The sequence below is a fragment of the Gallus gallus genome, chromosome 22 (assembly GCF_016699485.2).
Source record: "Gallus gallus isolate bGalGal1 chromosome 22, bGalGal1.mat.broiler.GRCg7b, whole genome shotgun sequence".
Classification (NCBI taxonomy): Eukaryota; Metazoa; Chordata; class Aves; order Galliformes; family Phasianidae; genus Gallus; species Gallus gallus.
In genome coordinates this window covers 773,927-794,478 of record NC_052553.1, presented here as the reverse complement: position 1 = coordinate 794,478, position 20,552 = coordinate 773,927, and the positions used below count along the sequence as shown (strand labels likewise).

General features: G+C 39.7%; 1 protein-coding gene and 1 long non-coding RNA gene across 5 annotated transcripts in view; one reads left to right on the top strand and one right to left on the bottom strand.

The window, feature by feature from the left end:
• Positions 1–6,331: 6,331 nt before the first annotated feature.
• Positions 6,332–20,552, bottom strand: part of EBF2 (EBF transcription factor 2) — a 128,761-nt gene continuing 114,540 nt past the window's right edge. For 3 of the 4 annotated variants that reach the window (XM_040651469.1, NM_001164536.2, XM_025142763.3), the window contains exons 14-16: positions 19,630–19,815; positions 18,641–18,808; positions 6,332–10,088 (exon numbers count right to left, since the gene is read on the bottom strand). In XM_040651469.1, coding sequence (XP_040507403.1) covers positions 10,057–10,088; positions 18,641–18,808; positions 19,630–19,815 — 386 coding nt within the window. In that variant the 3' untranslated portion in view covers positions 6,332–10,056. The remainder of the gene's footprint in view (positions 10,089–18,640; positions 18,809–19,629; positions 19,816–20,552) is intronic. The other variant, XM_015297299.4, reaches the window with a different exon arrangement.
• On the top strand, positions 9,716–19,904 carry LOC107054950. The gene is made up of 7 exons (XR_005841578.2): positions 9,716–9,847; positions 10,892–10,966; positions 12,464–12,637; positions 13,477–13,614; positions 14,031–14,120; positions 16,877–16,945; positions 18,673–19,904. It is a non-coding gene; the product is annotated as an uncharacterized LOC107054950 (long non-coding RNA).

The following is a 20,552-nucleotide window of genomic DNA, read 5'->3' as shown; positions in this document are numbered from 1 at the left end:
TTCAGAGGATGAAACATGCTCATTTTTCATTTAAACTAGATTAAGACTGTTAGGTGAGTTGCAAAGCATATATTTAAAAGGGAATGAATTTGTTTGTCTTAAAACAAGGCTTCTGCGTTCTCCTTGTTATTATTTTTCTTAAATGACAAACTGTTAGGAGGAAGAAGTCAAGGAGATCTGATAAAATTAGCACCATGTTCTCTTGGGGATCTCTGGGCTTGCTTTGTTTGCAAAGCCAATTTGGACACTGCGTCTTTGATCTTCACTTTCAGTATTTGAGCAGGCATGTTTAGTATCACTCATTTCACAGGAGATTTGGGATCAAGTTTCTTCAACAATCTAAAAAGCAGTACATTAGAAAGGGAATTGTCTGCCAGTCGTCTTAGAATCTCAATACCCTTGATACTAATTTGATGTGATGCATTTCACCAGATGTCTACCTGAACGATGTTTTATGCCCAAGAGGTTTGTGCTACTGTAGAGTATTAAACGTGGCGTTTCTTCCAAGAGCAACTGAATGAAAAGCAACCGTAATTTTTAATCTGCATGTAGGTGTGACAGGGTACAAATATTTGGGAGGAAAAGAGTACGTCAGGCAGGGTTCAAGAGAAGGCTGCAACAGAATCGTAAGGAAAATTGCTGCCAGTAGCACTTAAAAATATATTAACTTGTATGTGTATTTAATGGTTTGGTATATTCAGATCAAACCCTGAAACCTGCCATCTTAATTTCATTCCTTTATAGAAGAAAAAGTTAAGAAAATTTCCAAAACTTTCCTCTCTGAGTAAAATGAAAGGAGGAAAAAACACAGTTGCCGTTCTTTATTTATTTGCATTCCTCAATGGTAAACTGAATGTTTAAGCAACTGACATCAAAGATTTGATTTCTCTGAAGCTAAAAAGCCTATTAATCACAATTTTAAAGCGTTCCTTAATTACTCTGTAATAAAACGACACGCGCAGAGCGGGAGGAAAGATTGTGTACTTTTAGAGTTCCTCATGCTTGTTTGTGTTTCAAATCTCTCCGGAAATCCTCACTGATCCCTCTTGCTTCTGCTGCTTAATTCTGTCCTACCACCACAGCTATTGTTTAGCACTGAGCTCTGTTAACCATCTGCAACTACTGAGAGTGCGGGTCTGGTTTCCCAGCCAGCCCCCAGATACTACAGCAATGGAAACCTCATCCTTGGAGAGGCTATGAAGAACTTTGCTGTCAGCCCCAAGCTGTGATGGTGCTAAAGCCCTTTGCTTAGCAAAAGGTGTATTTAAGCTGCAGGGACCATTCCCATAGTTGAAGTTTGAAGAGCATCTTGGTACGCTGAGCCTGTGCGGTCTTCTGGGAAGCCCTTGAATCCCTTTCTAAACAGCAAACTGGGAGATAAAGGACCAGTAGATGGTGCTCAAGATTGCATAGCATGGGGCTTAGTCACCTAGGGCCGCCTCCTTGGTTTCAGATGGCTGCGTTTCAGCATTGCAAATGGCCTCTTGATGTAGGCATTGAAATGAAGAGGTAAGTAAGAGACACAAAAGAGTTTTGATTGACACTTGATGGAATGGGACATGTCAAAACAAAAGTAGCTATAGGGAAAGAGACAAGGTAAATCTGTGTTTACTCTCTATAAAGGATATAAACCTTGTCAATGAAGGAGAATGAAAAATTAAGTCAAGGTGCCTACCAGCTCCTGCTTTTACACTGAGTTAAGTGGTGGTGGTGGTAGAGAAAAGTTTAGAGATAAGAAACAAAGCCCAAAGACTAAAAAGTCGGAGGCCTTACTTTAATCATTGAGACCATTCATGAAACCAGAAACATCAATTGTCAGCAAGGAAGCAGACTACAAAGATGTGAAACCTCTCTCTGAGCAGTGTTTCCTCTTCCTGGTAGGAGATGCAGTGGTAGGTGGATGATGTCAGGAGCTGATCTGGGCTGGTGTGTTTGGTGCATGGATTGGCTGCTAGTGCAAAATTCAGCCAAGTGGTAACGTTCCGAGTTGATCTGTTTTCAGATCCAGACAGTTGTTAATGAAACAGTTGCAGTTTTGTTGACAGAACATTAATTACTTGATCTTAGGACTTGGTAATTGCGCGGGCCCCCTCTGTATACATCACTAATTACATTAGCAATTATATGGCATTTTAAAGACAAAGAAATGACTACAGCAATTGCAGTGTCATAGGGACCCTGCTGGTAAATTTCAATCAAGTTTCTACAGTCTCAGTGAAGTGCTGGGGTAGCTCCTACATCCGAGTCTGGCAGAAGCATCATCTGGTTGGGTGCGTTGCTGCGGCCACTCGAACTGAGCATTCCTGGGCAAAGTAGGGTGCTTGAATTTCCTCATCAAGATGAGTTACATTCTCAATGTTGATTTGAAGCATTCTCCAAAGCCTACTTGCAGTTGGAAGTATTTATTTATACTGTTGGCTCTACTAATCCTAGAAATAATTATCATATCTTAGAAAATGATGCTGTTTTGTACAGTTCTGATTTATTTGTTACCTTAATCATGGATGCCTTTTTGAAAAGCTGGATTGTGCTTTTAAGGATCCTCCTCTTTAAATTACCAGACCAGAGAGTTACTTAAGAAGCTGATGTTCCTCTGCCTCCAGAAGTTGGAGATTTGTAAAAGACCTTCGAAAGCAGAGAAGCCATAGGCGTGGGAATGGACAACACACCATTATTATGGAATATGACAGTAAGTATATAAGTCAAAGAGCTGCAAAGAACCTTAATTCAAATAAGAAGCACTTTACAGTATCTAAATAATGTAAGGAAAGACGCATTTCAGTTATTGCTGTCATTTCTTTTTCCTGTCCCACCTCCCTGTGCTTTCCATCTCCTGATAACTGTGTGTGTCAGCATGAAAAATGACTGTAACGTCCTTGGGTAAGGAAGTAGTTTCATTACTTGTTTATACATTGCCCTCCACGGTGGGTATGGATTCTGAGCCCCTCATACACTGTTGTCTTGTAAGCAACGAAGGTGATGTGTGCTCATGGTGTGCTGTGCTAGAACAAACAGGAACAGGAGAGAAATTCAATGCTTGTATTTATTTTACGTTTGTTTTGTAGCTCTGCTTCGGGTTTGCAGGCCAGAGGGGAAAGCAATTATATGGGCAGATCTATAGATGGCATAAATTGGTGGTACCTCCACTTGCTCAGGTTTTTGATAGCTGGGGATCTGGCCCACATCTTATCAAGTTTTCAGCTTGTAAACTGGGCAAGGTGGTATTATTACCTACAGACAGTTGCTGGCTCATGTTGGCTATTTGTTCCCCACTTCCCCTCTCTCATTTCACTGTTCCTCAAGTGCTATGGAAGGTTGGCAATTATAAAATAGACAAAAGGTATGCAGTCAACTCCATTCTACACACTATACTGCGTGTAGAAACCTACTTCATAAACTGCTATTTGATAGGAAGTGCTTTATCCCAGGACCTAAATGTGGGATGGTGTCTGTGGCTAAGAACAACTCTTTCCTGAAGTGTGAAAGGTAATTACTTACTTCCTCCGGTCTGTTTTGTGGTCAGCACGTTGTAGTTGAAGTCTGCTGGGTAGTTGTTTTTTTTTTTTTTTTTTTTTCTCTCACCTCAACGCTGAAGAAAGGGCAGATTTGTTTCATCTCAATAAGAGGAAATTGTTCTGACATTGTGTAAACTGCAGCAAAAGATGTGATCTTGTTGGACCACAATGTGTTTTTCCAGGGAAGAGAAATCCCCATTTCAGACCAGCATCACATTAAAGCTTTGATCCAGGTTTAGTATGGTAGCTTTGAAGCTCCCACTAATTTTAATGGTGTCAGGATTACATGTTCTCATCACAGAGACTGACTTACCAACTTTTATTCAAAACTGAGTATTGACAGCTGTATGGGATTTAGTTTGAGACTATGGACAAGAATGAAGTGGGATGAGTTTTCCCCAAGCAGGCATGCTGTAGAACTCACCCAATAGGAAAATAGCATTCTGCATCCACCTACTGTCACAGGAGAAGGAGCTGGCAATGGCCAGGCTTGTGTTTTGTCACCATGTCTTTTTCTGTTATTGTTGTAAACAAGAGGTACCTCAGCACAACCCCAAGGGAAGCGGGGCAGCAGATATGATTTCCCCTTATCTCCTTATCTATCCTCCATTGGACAGTATTTGGGTTCCTTCCATTTTGGGAGGGGGAAGTGTTGGGTTTCCCACTTCCCCCCTTCTACACCAATGTTTGCTCAGCATTGCTCTGCCACGGTGCTCTGTCTGCACCCTCTGCTATGGCCGCCAGCTGTCTGTTTAATCCAGTCCTGCAAGTGGAATTAATGAGACATTCCTCCTTAACTAACCTGGTGCGATTAAAGCTTCAGATCTTTGCACCTCAACAGCTGCGTGTTGTCACTGAGATAAATATTTTAACTGGTCTGGCAATTCCCTAGCTGCCCTCAGTAAGTGGTTGAAGGAGTGGCTTTCATTTCCCCATTTATTAAAGTGAAATTCAAGTTCTGACAAAACAACCCTCCAGAAAAGACCTGTGAAGGAAAGACGAGTGTGGGAGTGTGGGCTTGGTTGTCTGCAGGGCTTTTCTTAACCAGGGCACCGTGTGCCTACAACCAGCTGCTTGTGTGCAAATCTCGCTGTGCCTTTAGAGGCAGCTGATGGGAGAGTTTTGGTTTGTCAACAATAATAGGAAAAAAAACTCCTTTGGTGTTCCTGATGCTGTACAAGCTAAAGGCTGTCCATATGACTTGCCTTTAGAAATGGCCATTTTAATGTGGCAAACATCATTAAATTCTTTCCAGAGCAATCTTACAAAGGAAAGATGAACAGATCAGGCAAGGTATTGGTACTGACATACGTTCATCATGATGATCCTTGACGTTGGGTTTGTTTTTAACAGAGATTCTCGTTAAGTACAGATATTCTTTGATGATGCCATCTAAGCCACTTGGGCCTGGGGGGAGCTCTGCATATGGTTTTTTGAGTTTAGTAGTTAATATCTTTTCTGACACTCTTTTGCTGGGGTTCTTCATGCATCTCCTTCCCCCATGCAGTGTTTTATTGGGAAACTGCTCACAGGGAATCTGCTCAGACTACAGGACAGCTCCAAAGGTGACAGTGATAACCCATCCCAGGCAGGACAATACAATACACTGTATTGTACATCATCAGGAGGTAACAGATTGGCAGAGCACAGGAGATCTCCAGGCTTTCATCTGCATAATAAACTTCCTTGCCTGAATACAAAAGTAGGTTGTTGGTACAGACCAAGGCTCTTTCAAAGGAGCTGTTCGTTTTATTGCTACAGTCGTCACTGAGTGCACTGCTGGGAGTTCACAGGGAGGAAAAAAAGCTGAATCAGGCCTTAAGTAGAATGGGGCTCTGTTGAAGGGTGTTGCAGTACAGCAGTGGACAACTTTGGCATCACTACCGGGAAGAAGGTCATCTACTAATTACATTCATCCCCGTATGACTAATTGAAGCAGATGACCAAAAAAAAAAAAAAAAAAAAAAAAAACCCTGTTTTTCTCTCTGCATTTAGTCGATAGTGCCTTACAATTTCAGTTGCTTTTGTGGGCATCTGCAGTAGTTTAAACACTGACATGTATTCTGTCGCTTGTTCGGCAAAAAATGTCAGTAAAAGGGGCTTTTGTCATTAAACCAAGTCTTCATTTGTTTGAAGCTTTCCTATGATTTCAGAGAAGAAAACTAAATATTCCTGACTTTGGTAATTGGCTATCATTTCCCAAGGTACTTCTCAGCAGTCCAGTTTTTTGGTGGTTTTTTTTTTCCCCCTGATTAAAATAAAGGCAGTTTTCCTTTCTGACCAGCGTTCATAGAATCATACAGTGGCCTGGGTTGAAAAGGACCACAATGATCATTGAGTTCCAACCCCCTGCTATGTGCAGGGTCGCCAACCACCAGACCAGGCTGCCCAGGGCCACATCCAGCCTGGCCTTGAATGCCTCCAGGGATGGGGCATCCACAGCCTCCTTGGGCAACCTGTTACAGAAAGGGAACAGAAACCTGAACCTGTTCATAGAAAGGGAACAGATATTCCCTGTTTTACATGTGCTTCAGCTGGGATTCAACAGCCAGGTGTAGTAAAGGGAGAGGTCACATGAGACCATTACTGCTTTATTCTGTGAATACCATAAGCTAGAGCTGTCTCTCCTGAATTGTGGATGGGCATCCTACAGACCAGCACGGAGGCTTGATCTGAAAAACTGCTGCAAAGCACAAAATCCTTATTTTTTAAAGAGTTGTTGCCCTCACAAAGCCTTGAGTGACTGTTGAGGATGACAAAAGGTGAAGAATAAAGCAGACCGGATACTCTGAAATTAAGATAATTCCCCCCCCTTGTTTACAGTACAAAAATTTTATTTTTTTTGTTAGGATAATTTAAAGTTTAAAACGGAAGTAGACATATTCATTTTACAAACAAGATATTCTTCCATAAGTAGGACCATTAAAAACAGTAAACAAACAAACAAAAAAAAAGCTATCTTTACAAAAGCTCTGTGCATAGCAACTTCATACTGAATGTAACTGACAAAGCAAAAAAAACAAACTGAACCGAACCAAAAAAGAACCAACCAGCCAACCCCAAACAAACCCCAAAACTATACAGTAGGGAGAAATGAGGCCTTAATTTACAGAAGGGAGAAAATGGTCTTTAAAAAACCATGCATATCGGAAGTGTGCAAAGAAATAGGGAGAGTAAGATGCTATACCAAGATAAATAATGAAATAAAATGTACTCTTTCAAAGTTATGATAGGATCTGTAATTACCTATTGCAACACTTTCATCTTCCTAGTGGCAAAAAGGAAAGTCATTAGGGAATATTAAACAGCGATAACTAAAAGAGGACAGATTTGCTTATTACATTGGAAAAAATCCTTACATATATATATATATTTTTACATTTTCCTTTCCTTTTTGCTGGGTGTTTTGCTACTGCCACTGTCCTCCATTCACACTTAAGGATTTTTTGATTGTATTTATTTACACGCCTTCTCTTTTTGTAAAGCTACCAGTAACTTCTACACACATTTCAATACGGGGATTTAAATGCGTGAGCAAAATCTGTGTTCTAAATCATTCCTATGTTGACTTCTTTCATTCTTTTGCTCAAATTGAACCCCAACAAGTCACGTCTCCATGTTTGCATCCACTCAGGCAGCCACGCTTGGTTCTCATCCCATAAAGCACTGGAGGTACCTTCCTGGGGAGGTTTTCTTTTACATTTGGGCTCACAGCTCTCCCAGTTGTGGGACTGAATGGAGCTAATGAAAGTAACTGAGATGTGAAAGGAATGTGTTTGTTAAAAAATGTGAGGAATCAAGGTAGCAACGTGTTGCCTTTCAGCCTGTGTTCTATAACTTCTCATCTGGGCATGGAATTTTGAGTATAAAAAGGATAAAATTAGAAAGTAGCCTGAAGAGAGAGGGGCTGGGGAAAAAAATGCAATACTTCCATGCATTGGAGCTGCTTGAAAAATTTTTAGTACATCAGAATTGGGGGAATGGAGCTGGTCTGTTGGAAACAAGTCTGATAAGACTCATTCTTTTGTATTTCAGGAGCTCTTGACTTCAATGCTGGTTGTGTTGCTGACCTCCAGTGGTTGCTCCTTCCTTGATGGCACAAAGGACATGCAAAGAACCTGCAGTGTCAATGAACTTGTAACCGCAATTAACGGTGAGTTACTTTATTTTGTCTTTTCTGGAATGAGACGCTTCTTTAGGATCCTGGCTGTAAGGCTCTAACTAACTATACTCGTGCTTCCTAAAACCACATTCCCAGCAAATTTTTTAAAGCTGCTTTAAAATGCTATTTTTTTTTGATAAATTGGGCCATGAGTTTTAGAAGGCAGTAACCTCTCCCCTTTCTAAAACATGAATTGAGAAGGCACCTAACGAATTCCCTCCTGAAATATCACAGCACAGTCAGGAGTAGCACAGAGCTGCTTCCCAACAAGTGGATCACCTTTAGGAACCATAGGAGTAGCTCAGTTCCATTGTCTTTGTGGTCCACTAGTTTCCTTGCTGTGCTGCCTCCCTGTACACATCCTGTAAACATCTGTGTATACTAAACACATTTCCCAGAAGGTGAACTGTATGCTACTCCAAATTGGGCCCCGTTCTCAGCTGTTTGAACCAGAAGTACAGTCACAAGAAGTCAGCTTCCCTGCACCGGGCTATTTACAGGAATGATTTTACACATCTGCAGAATGCAGTCCTATGCCAAAACCCTGTCTGTTAGGTGGGAGTCTATGACCGTCATACCACACACAACGCCAAGCCTTAGTCACTAATTCTTGCAGCTGGCTTTGAACCACAGATCTAGACAGAGACCTAGTCTATTACTAATATAAATTTGCTCCAAATGGCCTCAGCCATTGCTGTCCCAGCTGTCCAGTTCAGGACTGGACTCAAGATGGAGAGCATCTTCTACCATATATTCTTGAATCATCAAGAATACTATTTAATGTATTGGTAAAATTACTGGGCATTGGACAAGTAGTTTTAGGGACCGTATATTAAGGATTTATTTATCAACATAAAGATGTTATCATAGGAACAACTATTCATGCAGCTGTGAATGGTGTTTTAGTAGGGAGTAAATAGTGTAGCTGACTTTTATTTTCCTCAAAAAATGGCTTTCCAACAAAATCAATTTCTTTTGAGTGGTCTCTGCTTTATCAGATAAGTTGTGATTGCTTTCCTTGCATTCTCACCTTCCAACTTTCAAGAAGGGAGAACTAAATGTCAGTTTTAGGCCAAAATGCAGAAAAAATCACACTGAAGACTTCTACAAACTTTAGTATATAAATGGAAAATACTTACCACTTGTAATGACTCAAGATAAAAGTGCATAAGTTATTCAAAAACATATTTAACCTTTATAAATGTGCCCTTAATATGAAGTATAACTGAACGTAAGGTGTTCCAACTGCACAGAAAAACAATGTTTGAGAACTCTTTCTCTCCCCAGTTCATACATTGAGTGTATAAAATAAACTCAGTACCTCATGAAAACTCGAAATGGTTCAAATCCCTACGTGCCACTCATTTGCCAATAGGGTCTTTGAAACTTACCAGTTCATCTTAGTACCTGAATATCTTGATTGAAACAAAAAACGGGGGGAGGGGGGGGGAAGATGAGGAGGGTGAAAATTTATACATGAATCAGTGTTCTGTATATCATCACGTGCATAACAGTTTCTGATGATTTTGTTAATTGATCAGAAAGAATCCTATGACATCCTTGCACATGAATTCACTAAGAGGGAAGGAGTGAGGAGCGACTGCAGCAGTAATAATATATCTTGAACTTGTCACTACATTTTTGCATCATTTTTCTTCATTGTACAACTGGAGGAAAAAAATCCAAAAAAGGTTTAATTTCTACCTCTACATACAATAAGTTACAAGTTTATTTATTTAAATAATTGTAAAACATCTTACATTTTTAAAGAGGTTAAACTATAAGCAAATACACACATACACCAAAGTTCCATCACTCGTGTCAGTTTGTCCTAGAAATTCTTTCATGCTGGTACCCTGTTTTGTTGATTTTTTTTTTTTTTCTGCATAAACTAAATCGATATCTGAAAGGCTCCATATAAAATAGAAACTTCAACTTTTTTCCCCTACAAAGTAAAACAAATTGTATCCAAAATATCGAGCTTGAATCGGTTTCGCCAATTTCTTTTTCCTTTTAATATTTTACAAATCTTAGGAAGGTTTCGTGTCTTTCAAGAAAGACTTTGCATTTCTGATCCCATTCTGCCAACTGTTGTTCATCCTCTGGCTCTTGGCTGATTCTTCGTTCGTGTTCTAGGAGTTGACGTGGTTGTGTCAGAAATATCAAACAGGTAAAAGATGCAGCCTTCTATCTCGTCCAATCCATAAAAAATGTTCCTTTTATTTCCTGGGCCTGGCTTTCCCCCCAAAAAGAGCTTGTAGTGCTATTTTTTTTTTCTTTTTAGTGGTCCATCACAATAAGTAGTTTTGTGCTGTAAAAGAAAAATGAAAAAAAAAGAGGAAAAAAGGGAAGAGGGAGAGGAGCAAAGCTGCCTCTTCCTTACATCGGGGGAACGACAAGACCAGTCATGGCTGAAAAAGAAAATTGACAAAAATGAAATGCTGGCGTATTTTTATGGAACAAAGTTTATTTGAGCCCTTCACCCTTCTGCGTGCAGTCACATATTGCAGCAGTGCCTCTATTTGCAGGTTAAATGATGGTATTAAAAGACCTTCAAGGTCTCAGAATGTTTTTATGCTTGATTTGTGCCTCAGTGAGAAGAACCAACAATGCAAGCCTGACAGCAGCCACAGAAAATGGACAGTGTGCTGCTTCATTGTAGGTTCACCACAAGGCTGGACCCATGGTGGCTTTTAAGTCAAAGGAGAGAATGGATTAATTGAAGCCTTAGTACGTGAATTGTCAGGAATGCCTTATGATTTTTTGGTGCTCGTGTCCTGAGTCCTCTTGGAAATGGACACTGAATTTTTGGGGACAGTTCTTAGCAGATTTCTCATGCTTTCCCAAGTTGAGCACTCAAAATCATTCTTGAACAATCAGGACCAAGTGGGGTCTTTGTTTCTCACTCAACCTGCTAATCTGCTTGCAAGAAAAGGTTGCAGTGTGAGTGAGGAAGGATAATGTGAAAGCAAATGGGAATTTACCCAGGAACCGCTTGTGGGACCTCGCCATAGAATTGTGAGTGCTGATTCATTGGAGAATGACCAGAGCTGGGGTTTACTAATTTAGTTTCAGTGGAAATAATGGACCAGCCTCTCTTTCTCGCTTGGTTTACCCCATATGTCTGAATCACTGTAGTCTTACCTGGCACATTCCCAGAACACCGGGCTTATGTAAATTATTTATTAGTCACTCTCACTGCCTTTAATTGCAGTTATATTCTTCATAACTGACAACAGCAACATTTGAAGCTGCCTGGAACTGGTGCTGTTCCCAAAGGTTTTGAGGGGTAAGTTAAGTTTATATGTATTTATATAACAAATGAGTGAGTCATATTTTCAAAGGGGCCTCAGTGTAGTGCAAGGTCCTAATCCTGTGAAGATTTACGTTCATTGAAATTTGTGGGATTATTCATGTGTTTAAAGCCCTGTCCTTCGAGAATTAATTTCACCCTTATGTTCACAGTGTTTAAAAAAAAAAAAAAAAAAATGCTCAGGGCAAGATCCTCAGCTAACATGACTCTTTTATTGGAGCTCTGTTGATTTTAAACAACTGTGGACATGGTCTGTGATTTAATACAATAGGAAAACAAATATTTTCATATTTCGTGACTAGGGCTAAAATTTCCTGCCAATTTTGACGGCTGAAAAAGAAAGTGAAACTGAACAATCTTGAGGCAAATATCTGCTGCTCTTAATGGCCTATGAATTTGTTAGTGTTTTTCAAACAGAGATTTTTTTCAAATGGGAAATTGATATAACCCTAAATAAGGAAGGTAGATATTTGCATGCCTACTGAGAGACAAGGGGGAAGAGAGTGCATCGAAGAGAGAGGTTTTCTGGTCACATTGAGGGGATGCTCCTCTCCTCTTCCTCACTCCCCCAAACTGGAAAATGACCTTAATTTCCTGGAAGGCTGGGACACTGAAGAGTTAACCAATGACCTGCCTTTCTACTCTCTAGAAGACTGGATTTAAGCCTTAGATTGATGCCCTTGTCTGGATTCTGCAGTGCTGGTGGAAGAGGTGCGTGCTCTTGACTGCTCATGGCCATCCACAGGTTTCCCAGTGGAGCAATCTGTGCGAGCACTTCTTAATCTGCTTTGGGCAAAATCATCCAAGTTAGCTCAAAGAATTTAAGTTGTTTGTCTGAGGTATCCTGGCTGGATCTTTTGCCTGAAGCAAAGAAAGCAGCGCTTGCACAGACTGTGCCTGGTCGGTCCATACGCCCAATCTCTTCTCCTGGTGTAGCCAGAGACAGACTCTGCACATGGCTATTTAGATGCCTCTGCCGAGAAGCAGCAGTTCTTGCTACAGCTAATGTGGTTTAATTTGAGACATGCAGAGTTTGCTGTCAGTGTAGCCTAAACTCTGTTCCGTAGGGGGAGAGGTCACACTGGCATAAGAGCCATTTCTGATACTACTCTTATCAATGTTATTGTCATTCTTTTAATCAAGTTAAACTTTCCAGCAAATCAAAACAAAGATCAAGTCTGAGTTTCTTCCATGTATCTTCAAAACTATTTTAGGAATGCTTGCAGAGGCAGCATTTTGTAAAGCTCCTTACAGTGAGGGAAGAGTACATTTTCACAGCGTAATTAAAGAGGTGACGTTTAGATCCAGCAGTCCTGGACTCCGACTGCTGCCAGCAACAACAAAACTGCCATCTGCAGCCTACTGTGTTATTACCCCTGGGGCTCTGATCTCTCTTTTGCCACCTTTTCCCCTGAGCAATTCTCTCTATCCTCTCCATTTACCCGCCTCAAAAAGTTTGTTTTATCATTGCAGGCTGTAAATACTCCAGTGTGGTGAGATACCCCTTGGAAGCTGTTAGAATGGAACCTGCCCGTGGAGAAATCAAGGTGAAACTGTAAGATAATAAGGACAGGCAACGAGCTTTATTGCTGCCCTGGTGTTTCATCTGCATGTTGTAGCTTCACCTCTTTCTGCAACAAAAAACAAGTAGGTTGAGGACTGTTGGCTGGGATTCTCACCTGTTCTTCCCCAGCTCACATAAATGCCTTTGCTCTGTGGTTCTTTCTGCCTACCCTTATCTGTCCATTTTCACCCCACCTCCACTCCCCTTTGGGGCTGCACTGTCAAAAGCCTATTCCCAGCCTGTATCGCTTTTTATTGAATGTTTGTGAGGTTTGGATTAAGGTCTTACACTGCTAGCAAAGCTGTAATTATTTTTGCCTGTATTACTATATATTGAATCGATGTAACTTTTCAATAAAGGTGGTTCAATGCAGGACACTCCCTGATGAGTTGGGAATATAGAAACCACAGTCATTATCCCAGAGGGTGTTTTTTTTTTTTCTTGGAGGGAAATGGAAAAAGAATTAGAGATGAGCCTTATTGTATTAACCTTGACAGCTTGCAATTATCAACTGAAACACTTGATTAAAATTGTCACAAGGTTGGAGAATTTTTTTATAAATAAATAATCAAACATGGATAGCACCCAGATGCTATGGTGATAGGCACCTTTAATGGGTGTAATTAATAATGATCATAAGCCTAGTGTACGCAAGTGGCTCCTGAAAATGCCATCTTGCTTTGCAGTGGAAAGAACTCTGCAGTTCACACAGCCATTTGCTATGAACTGGGGATGGGCTCTGCACTGTGTATGCATCATCTAGTTCTTCAGATAGCATAGGTGCTTTGGTGGCTAAATTATGACCTGTTTTACAAACCCCACTTTCTAAAGAAGAAAGGTATTGAGCATTTCCAGCCACTGTGTCTTGCTCTCTCATTTGGTTGTATGACTCTTTGTCTTTCTCTTTTACCATTATTTCCAGTGAACTGCAATCTTAGGGTTCTACAGCTCTTCACAGAGGTGAACAAAGTGCTGCGGTGGTGCAATTTTGAGCATCTTAAATGAATGTTTCTATCCTGCAATGTCAGAAATATGCATGAGGTGTCCTGCACATAGAGAGGTAGGTTTGTAATTGCAAAAGCCACTGAGCTACTGGTACTAGATGCAGCTGGTAGGTGCAAGCTTGACCCTATTGCTATCTTTGCTTCCCATCATGGCTACCACTAGAACATGCGTAGTTTCACTTTTAATGTTAAGATTGGGGAGCTGTTTGTAAAACCATGCACTGTTTTACAAATGAGTAATCAACTGAGAAGGATAGAAAAAAGAAGTGTTTTCCTCCAAAAATCCTAGCTGACTCATTTAAGCGTCAGTAGTTTGGATGAAGGGCACCGTTATATCCTTCATTCTAGAATGTAAGCAAACTAAACTGCAGTTTCTGTGAAGGACCCATGAGGATAGTTCCAACAAAGACACTAAAAAGTCACCAAATACTTGTTTTTCCTGAATAACTAATTTTTATATTTTCCTCCATAGGAAATTAATATCATTTTGGGGGCAAAAATCTACCTCTACCTAGATGGAAGATTTTCATTCATCCATTTGTGATATGCAAACCACAAGCAGGTAAAATATTTTCAATTAAGTAATGGTTTTGTTTCTTTTAGATGATAAGCAGGTTACATCATATTTTAAAATCATGAAATGTCTCTAAAAATGTAGACAAAGCCTTTGCTTTGTGATACAGAAGTTAACTTGGTCTCGCCTATTGAGTTGTACTGTTGTAGTTAAAGATCTCGATGTTGTACTAAGTTGTAGATGTGCAAAAGGCTGCCTGAATACTGTGATTTAATTCAACATAATCAGGAACAGCGTTGAAAATTAAAATCTGTTTGCAAAGTGTGATATGCATTAGTTTAATTGTTAAAGAGCACAGGAACGTATAACCTCTCTGCAGTTATGGTTCCAGTTGGACTGCGAGGTGATAGTTTTTCTACCTGCAAAGGAGAGCTCAATATTATATCTCTTTCTTTGGTGGTTCATAACAGTCTTGAATCTGTCTTTCTATAAATAAAAGGCAGACTTTTATAGTCTCCCATTAAAAATGGAGCTCTTGTCTAGCCTGAGTAAGTTGTGACATATGATGAGCTGCTGAAATTAACATCCCATCAAATGAAGGATAAGTAAATAAGAGGATTTTTGTTTAGCTAACTGCTAACAAGAAATTTTAAGTATCTTTTATGACTTTCTCTATTTTGAAACAGTTTGTGCCCCATTGTGTCTGCCAATAAACTGCAGAGAAAAATGTGCTTTATCCTTATATATCAAATTTAATCAGATGCCATACATACAGTTTTCTTGTATATTGACATCATGAATATATCAGTTGCGGTCTGTAAGGTACTCAAAGCACTGTCTAGGCTCTGGAATCACTCTGACTCGGCAGCATATCACTGAACGTTCCTAGCAAGGAAATGCCCAGTTATTATTTTTACCTGGTTACGGCTGTTAAGAGTTGGTTTAAAGTGCTGTGTTGTAAGTGTTGACTGGAGGTAAGCTCCCAACTGGAACGGCAGGTCAGGCACTGCACTGGTAGCAATCAGGAACAGTGCTTTGTAAATGTGAGCCAGTCGTTCCTTCTGAATTCCACCCTCTACAAACTTCTGAGCAACTTTTCTCTCATTACCTGTTTGTACAAATGTTTAATGCAAGTGGACAAGAATCCCACATGTTAACACCTCTAACTTCGTCAAGACAAGATATGAATAATTAAGATCTTCAACTCAAATACCTCTGTTTCCTTAGGAAATAGTAGAGATGTCCCCCTTGCTAAACTGAGGCTGTTCCTATGGGTATCAGACTTCAATACTTTTTGGGTTGGCTAGGATCCTGATGGTTAATGGAACATCTGACCTTCTGGGGCTTGCCTGCTATTCCTTGTAACTGAGCTTGCATTTTTATGTTGAGATGTGCTGAGCTGGCCAAAGGTAATCTGGGCAGTCAGCGGTCCATGCTGTTCCAGCAGTTTCCAATTTGCTTACTTTTCTCCATCAGCTGCCCTCCATCTGAGATGAGTTGATTAGGCATTTGTGTACTTATCATGCTGTGTTGCATCACATCACATTATATCTTCCCACTGCCTTTCTTAAACTCCCTTGACATCTGACATGAACGGAGAATACAATTGTTCTCATCAGGATCACCTGCTCTCAATTTGGGTAACATATAGAACTGAGTGGCATCCAGTATGGATTGCTGCTTGTTCTCTACCTATCACGTCCTGTAACAGTGTAAGAATGTATAGCAGATGGCAGGTGAAAGAGGTAAGCAAGAACACATGGCCCAGGCTGGGGTTATCTGAGGGTATTCCACAGGTCTTGGCTGAGTTGTGCAGCCCAAAGCTGAAAGCCAGCAGATAGGTATTCTCATGCTTAGCTCATAGTTTTGACTCACAATGTATTTTCCTCAAGCTGTCGTATTATTTCCAGCACAAGATTGTCAATCAAAAATACATCTTTGCATCTCTAAATAACAATAGTGCTAATCTGAGGATTAAGCTCATAAGGCTCCTCCTGTTTAGACTAGTTTTTATCCAGGCTTAAACACTGCTGTGGGTAGTAATTTTGATACAGGATGCGATAAATAGGGTGGAGATTGTATCACTAGGAAACTTTTTGCCTTTCAGCAATGGATGTAGCCAAAGTACAACACTGCAGATGTTACATTAGAGCTCAAAAAAATCCCTGCTGGAAAGATGCTTTTGCTGTATTATGGGTAAGGAAACTGGGAGGTGATGTCAAAACCACTGCATGATGTGCTTTCTGTTGGAGCCTGAATATACTTACAGCTTGTTCTGTGCTTTTGCTGATGGCCGTGTTAAAAATAAAATAAAAAATATATATATTAACAGTGTGCCTGTTCTTTAGCTTATATATTACAGGGCAAGGGCATAGCAATGGAGATTAACAGTGTCCCATTGCTGCAGCACAGTAAGTCCATTCAAGAAGCCTCTTTGGGACCCTCCTGTTGACTTTCTGTCCACATCTGTCTGTCAGCACTTTGGGAACATTAATTTGGATATCAGGCTTTGCATAGCTGGATCCTTTCCAAATCACGTGCTCCTCAGCATGCATCAATTTAAGCAGTTCTGTTGGAAAAAAAAACTTTCCATCTCTGGCTGAAATAGTTAAATAGCTACGAAAACCTGACATAATGAACCTGGGGCAGAGTGGTCTGTGAATCAACTGCTGTCTTTGCTGTGAGTCACAGCTGTAGTTTGCTGTCATAGTCTGACTGACAAGTCTCATTGTACAGGTACTGTATCTGCTGAAGGCTTATTTAAATGTCACTTGTGGCTTTATTACTGTTATTATGTATTGCAGTGCTGAAGTACAAGATTTCCTACAATGAAGGGGATACAGTGGACTTCTATCAGTGAAAAGTGCATAGATGTGAGTGCTGGGTTTTTAGTTTTAAGATTTTATGCTATATTAAAGTTCCATTACTAGAATCTCTTATTAACAATTAATAGATCGAATAAAACACATCGTAAACACTAAATGGCATTAATAGCACAAAACGAACTCTGTTACTTTACTTGTTTACAAAAGGGGTTAAAGAAAAATAAAAAACTCTTGCTAAGCAGAATCTGAAGCAGATGGGACAGACATGGTAAGTTAAGGGCAAGTATTAACTGAAGTTAATAAATGGTCCAATTTAAATCTACTCTGAACACACAGCCGCCCTTGAGTGATTTCTCTTTAGATTATGTAGCACTGTCCAACTGCTTCAAGCTAAAGAACCAAACTACTCCTGACCTGACAGGCCTTCCTAGTTAAATGTTCAAATCTGTTTGCAACCACATGACCTTGGAACAGTTCCCCAAAACAGCTAAAATTTCACCATGGGTTTTGTTTGCTTTCATATATATATAAAAATACAGTGAAATCAATATGCTCCACCATTAGCTGATAGAACTCAAAAAAACAAAGGTAGCTGCAGACCAGGTAGTGATGATGACTCTTTAGAGTCCATGATCATACCAGAAACAAAGATAAATTTGCCTGTAAACAGTTTAGATAAATAGCCCCAGCTGTTGGGTCAACAAAGCTTTCTTTATGTACAAATCTGTACACAAAAATTGCTTCAAATGCTTCTGCCCTTCTCCTTTAAACAGAGTAGCAAAGAAATTATGTTCCCTGTCAACATAGTGCTTGTGCATTTACATGGATGGGGCAATGTGTTTCATTAATGGGGAGGAGATGATCTTAAAGAGGCACAAAGTTTCAGGTAATTGGGGCAGGGGAAGAAGCTGTTTCACATATATAGCAGAATTCTGCACGTTAGCTTTTAAAAATGTAATTATTTTTGTTCAACACACCTAAAATTTCCTTATTATATAAAATAATCACAGTTTATGTAAGTCCCTGTGGCCTAGCTAAGGATTTATAATGCACCCAAATCAACAGGTGCGGTTTGTAGGACTCATTTTTGGAATTACCAGTGGCTCTTGGCATGGCTGAGTTCCCAGATTTGTTTTTTTTCTATGATATCTCTAGTGAAGTCTGAAGGAGCCAGATGACTTCTAAGGCCCTATAAAAGCTTTCTTTTATGGAGACTTGGAGTGTATTTATGTGCTGCACACCCTCCCCCCCCCACAGCCTGTTAAAGCAAAGAATTTAATACAGGTTTCCATTCTTATCTTAATACTCACATTTGTTTTGCAGATCACCTTTAAAAAGGCTGTAAATGTACTATAGGGCTTAATTCCCTGCATGAGCCTAAACCTTGTAGCAGGTTTGGAGACATTGGCCATTGTGTGCAGAGCTGTCTATTAACTCTGCAGGGCAGACATTTGTTTTACAAGTCCCTGCAGCTTAAGGAGAAGCCATTCCTCACAAAAGAGCTGGTATTTAGAAGAAGCATGGGTGAAATCCTTCTTGGTATAAATGATTATCTGTCCCTCATTGTTTTAACAAGACGATGACAAAACATGGAGCAACGGTTTAATCCAGCTGAGTTGGGTCAGATTTTCACTATACAGTCCTCTAATGGTGTAATGGTCTTTCAGGTGATTATTGTATTTACCTAGACTAACACAGTGTGCTTTGTATATGCCAGCTGAATATTAATTGTACATTTCTTACCTCTAAACCCATTTCCATTGCCACTGGAGCAGGCAGGAGAAGGAGACCCTTGGGGTCTGATGACTGGAGCAAAGGCACTCTTCTGTTTGACAGCAGGAAAGACGGAAGAGGAGAATGGGAGGATGGAAGAAGTGCTGGAGGAGCCAACTGTTGGACTTGAAGACATTACTGCAAGAGAAGAAAAAGTTATTCCTCATCAGAGATACAATTAGACACGTTTGGTATTGCCTTAAATGTCTGTCCTGTTGGCTTGGCTGCTTGAGGTATGTCTAAAGTAGAGAGGTAGGTAGTTATATTGAATAGCTAGTTCAAAAGAAGATATGTCTAATTAGCCTAAACTGTAAGAAGAACTAACCAATATTTCTTGTGTTTTCAAAGGAATCCCCAGGTCTCATTAAGTAGTAGTTAGAAATAAGAATAACAGTATGCTGCAGACTTGGTCCTTTCCTTAATGAAGTCTTACAGAGGGAAATCAAGGTACGGAAGGGAAGAGTGACTTGCCTGTGGTCACCCTCATAACTGGAAGTGCAATAGTACTTACTTTATCAGCGTAAAAATAATTTCACAGGAAATTAATCCAAAGTCCAGCTCTCAGCTAATGTTCATACACTTCTTCCTGGACAGAGAAGTCATTTCAGAATGTGTTTTACTAAGGATATTCAGAGTAGCCTCTTTGCTGTGACTGCTACTCACTTCGTCATCTAACATTGCAAATGTACCTCATTTCTAGTGGCTTTTGCTTTTTATGTGGGAATCTGCATAAGGGTGAAAACTGAAGGAAATACAGGTAGGGTTCAATATTCCTCTGTTATTCTTGAAAGATGGGAATGTTTCTAGTTCATACTAAAAAATATTAGAACAAAAATTCTGAGTCTCTTACAGAATTTTCACTAAATCTCAGAAACTTCTCTTGAAAGATATTGCTGTTATTTGATGCAGTAAATGAAATTAAGCGGGACCAGGCACAAACCTAAAAGCAAATCACTTACTTCCATAAGGGGATCCTGTTGGAGAGCCGTTAATGAAACCAGGGGAGCCTGGAACGCCCAGGTTGGACATGGGGACGTTGCTGTAGCCGTTCATGCTATTGCTGGAAGTGCTATAATTGGACTGTTGAGGTGTGGAACTGGATGAGTAACCGCGGGGTGAGATGCTGCTTGTATTACGAATGTAACCTAAAAATAAAACACATTTCATCGAATGCCAAGGAATGAATTTAGCTTAAAACTTTCTTCTGTATAAATAAAAAAAAATAAAAACCCTGCCTTGTGGTTAAATTATTTATTTAAATCTAGCTTAAATAAAACAGTCAAGTAAGTGTAATTAAAACTGTGAGGGGGAAAGAACAAAGTGGGTAAATAAAAGCCATTTGTTGTCTTTAATGTTTGGTTGCAAAACATTTGTGGTATTTTTCTTAGCTTTCTTTTCTTCCAGAAAGAGGTTTGAAGAATACTACAACTACCATCATTAAAATACCAGGCTCTAATTACAGCTGCGAAAGGGTTTTTCTACTGAAAAGACTTCATTAGAAAGGTGTGATCCAATACTCTTAACAGTGGTTACCATTTAGATACCAAATCAAATTATTTCGGCCCACCGGTATTATGAAGCTCTAATTCAGGATCAGTAAGACCTTATTAAAGAAAAACTAGTAAAAATATCTACATTAGGATTTTAAGTGTGATATATTTAATATTAACTTTAAGGCAGTGAAGCCATATCATATACTGTTAAACAACACAGCTATCTGTGCAGTCAGATGCTACAGATTTGTATGTTAGAGAAATTAATTGTTGAGAAATTAATTATTCAAGTTTCATAAAGTGCCCAAAGTTTACATATTCGCATGATGCTAGTAGTACTATTAATGAACCATTTTATGGCTTAATGTCCTAAAAATCAATAGTATATG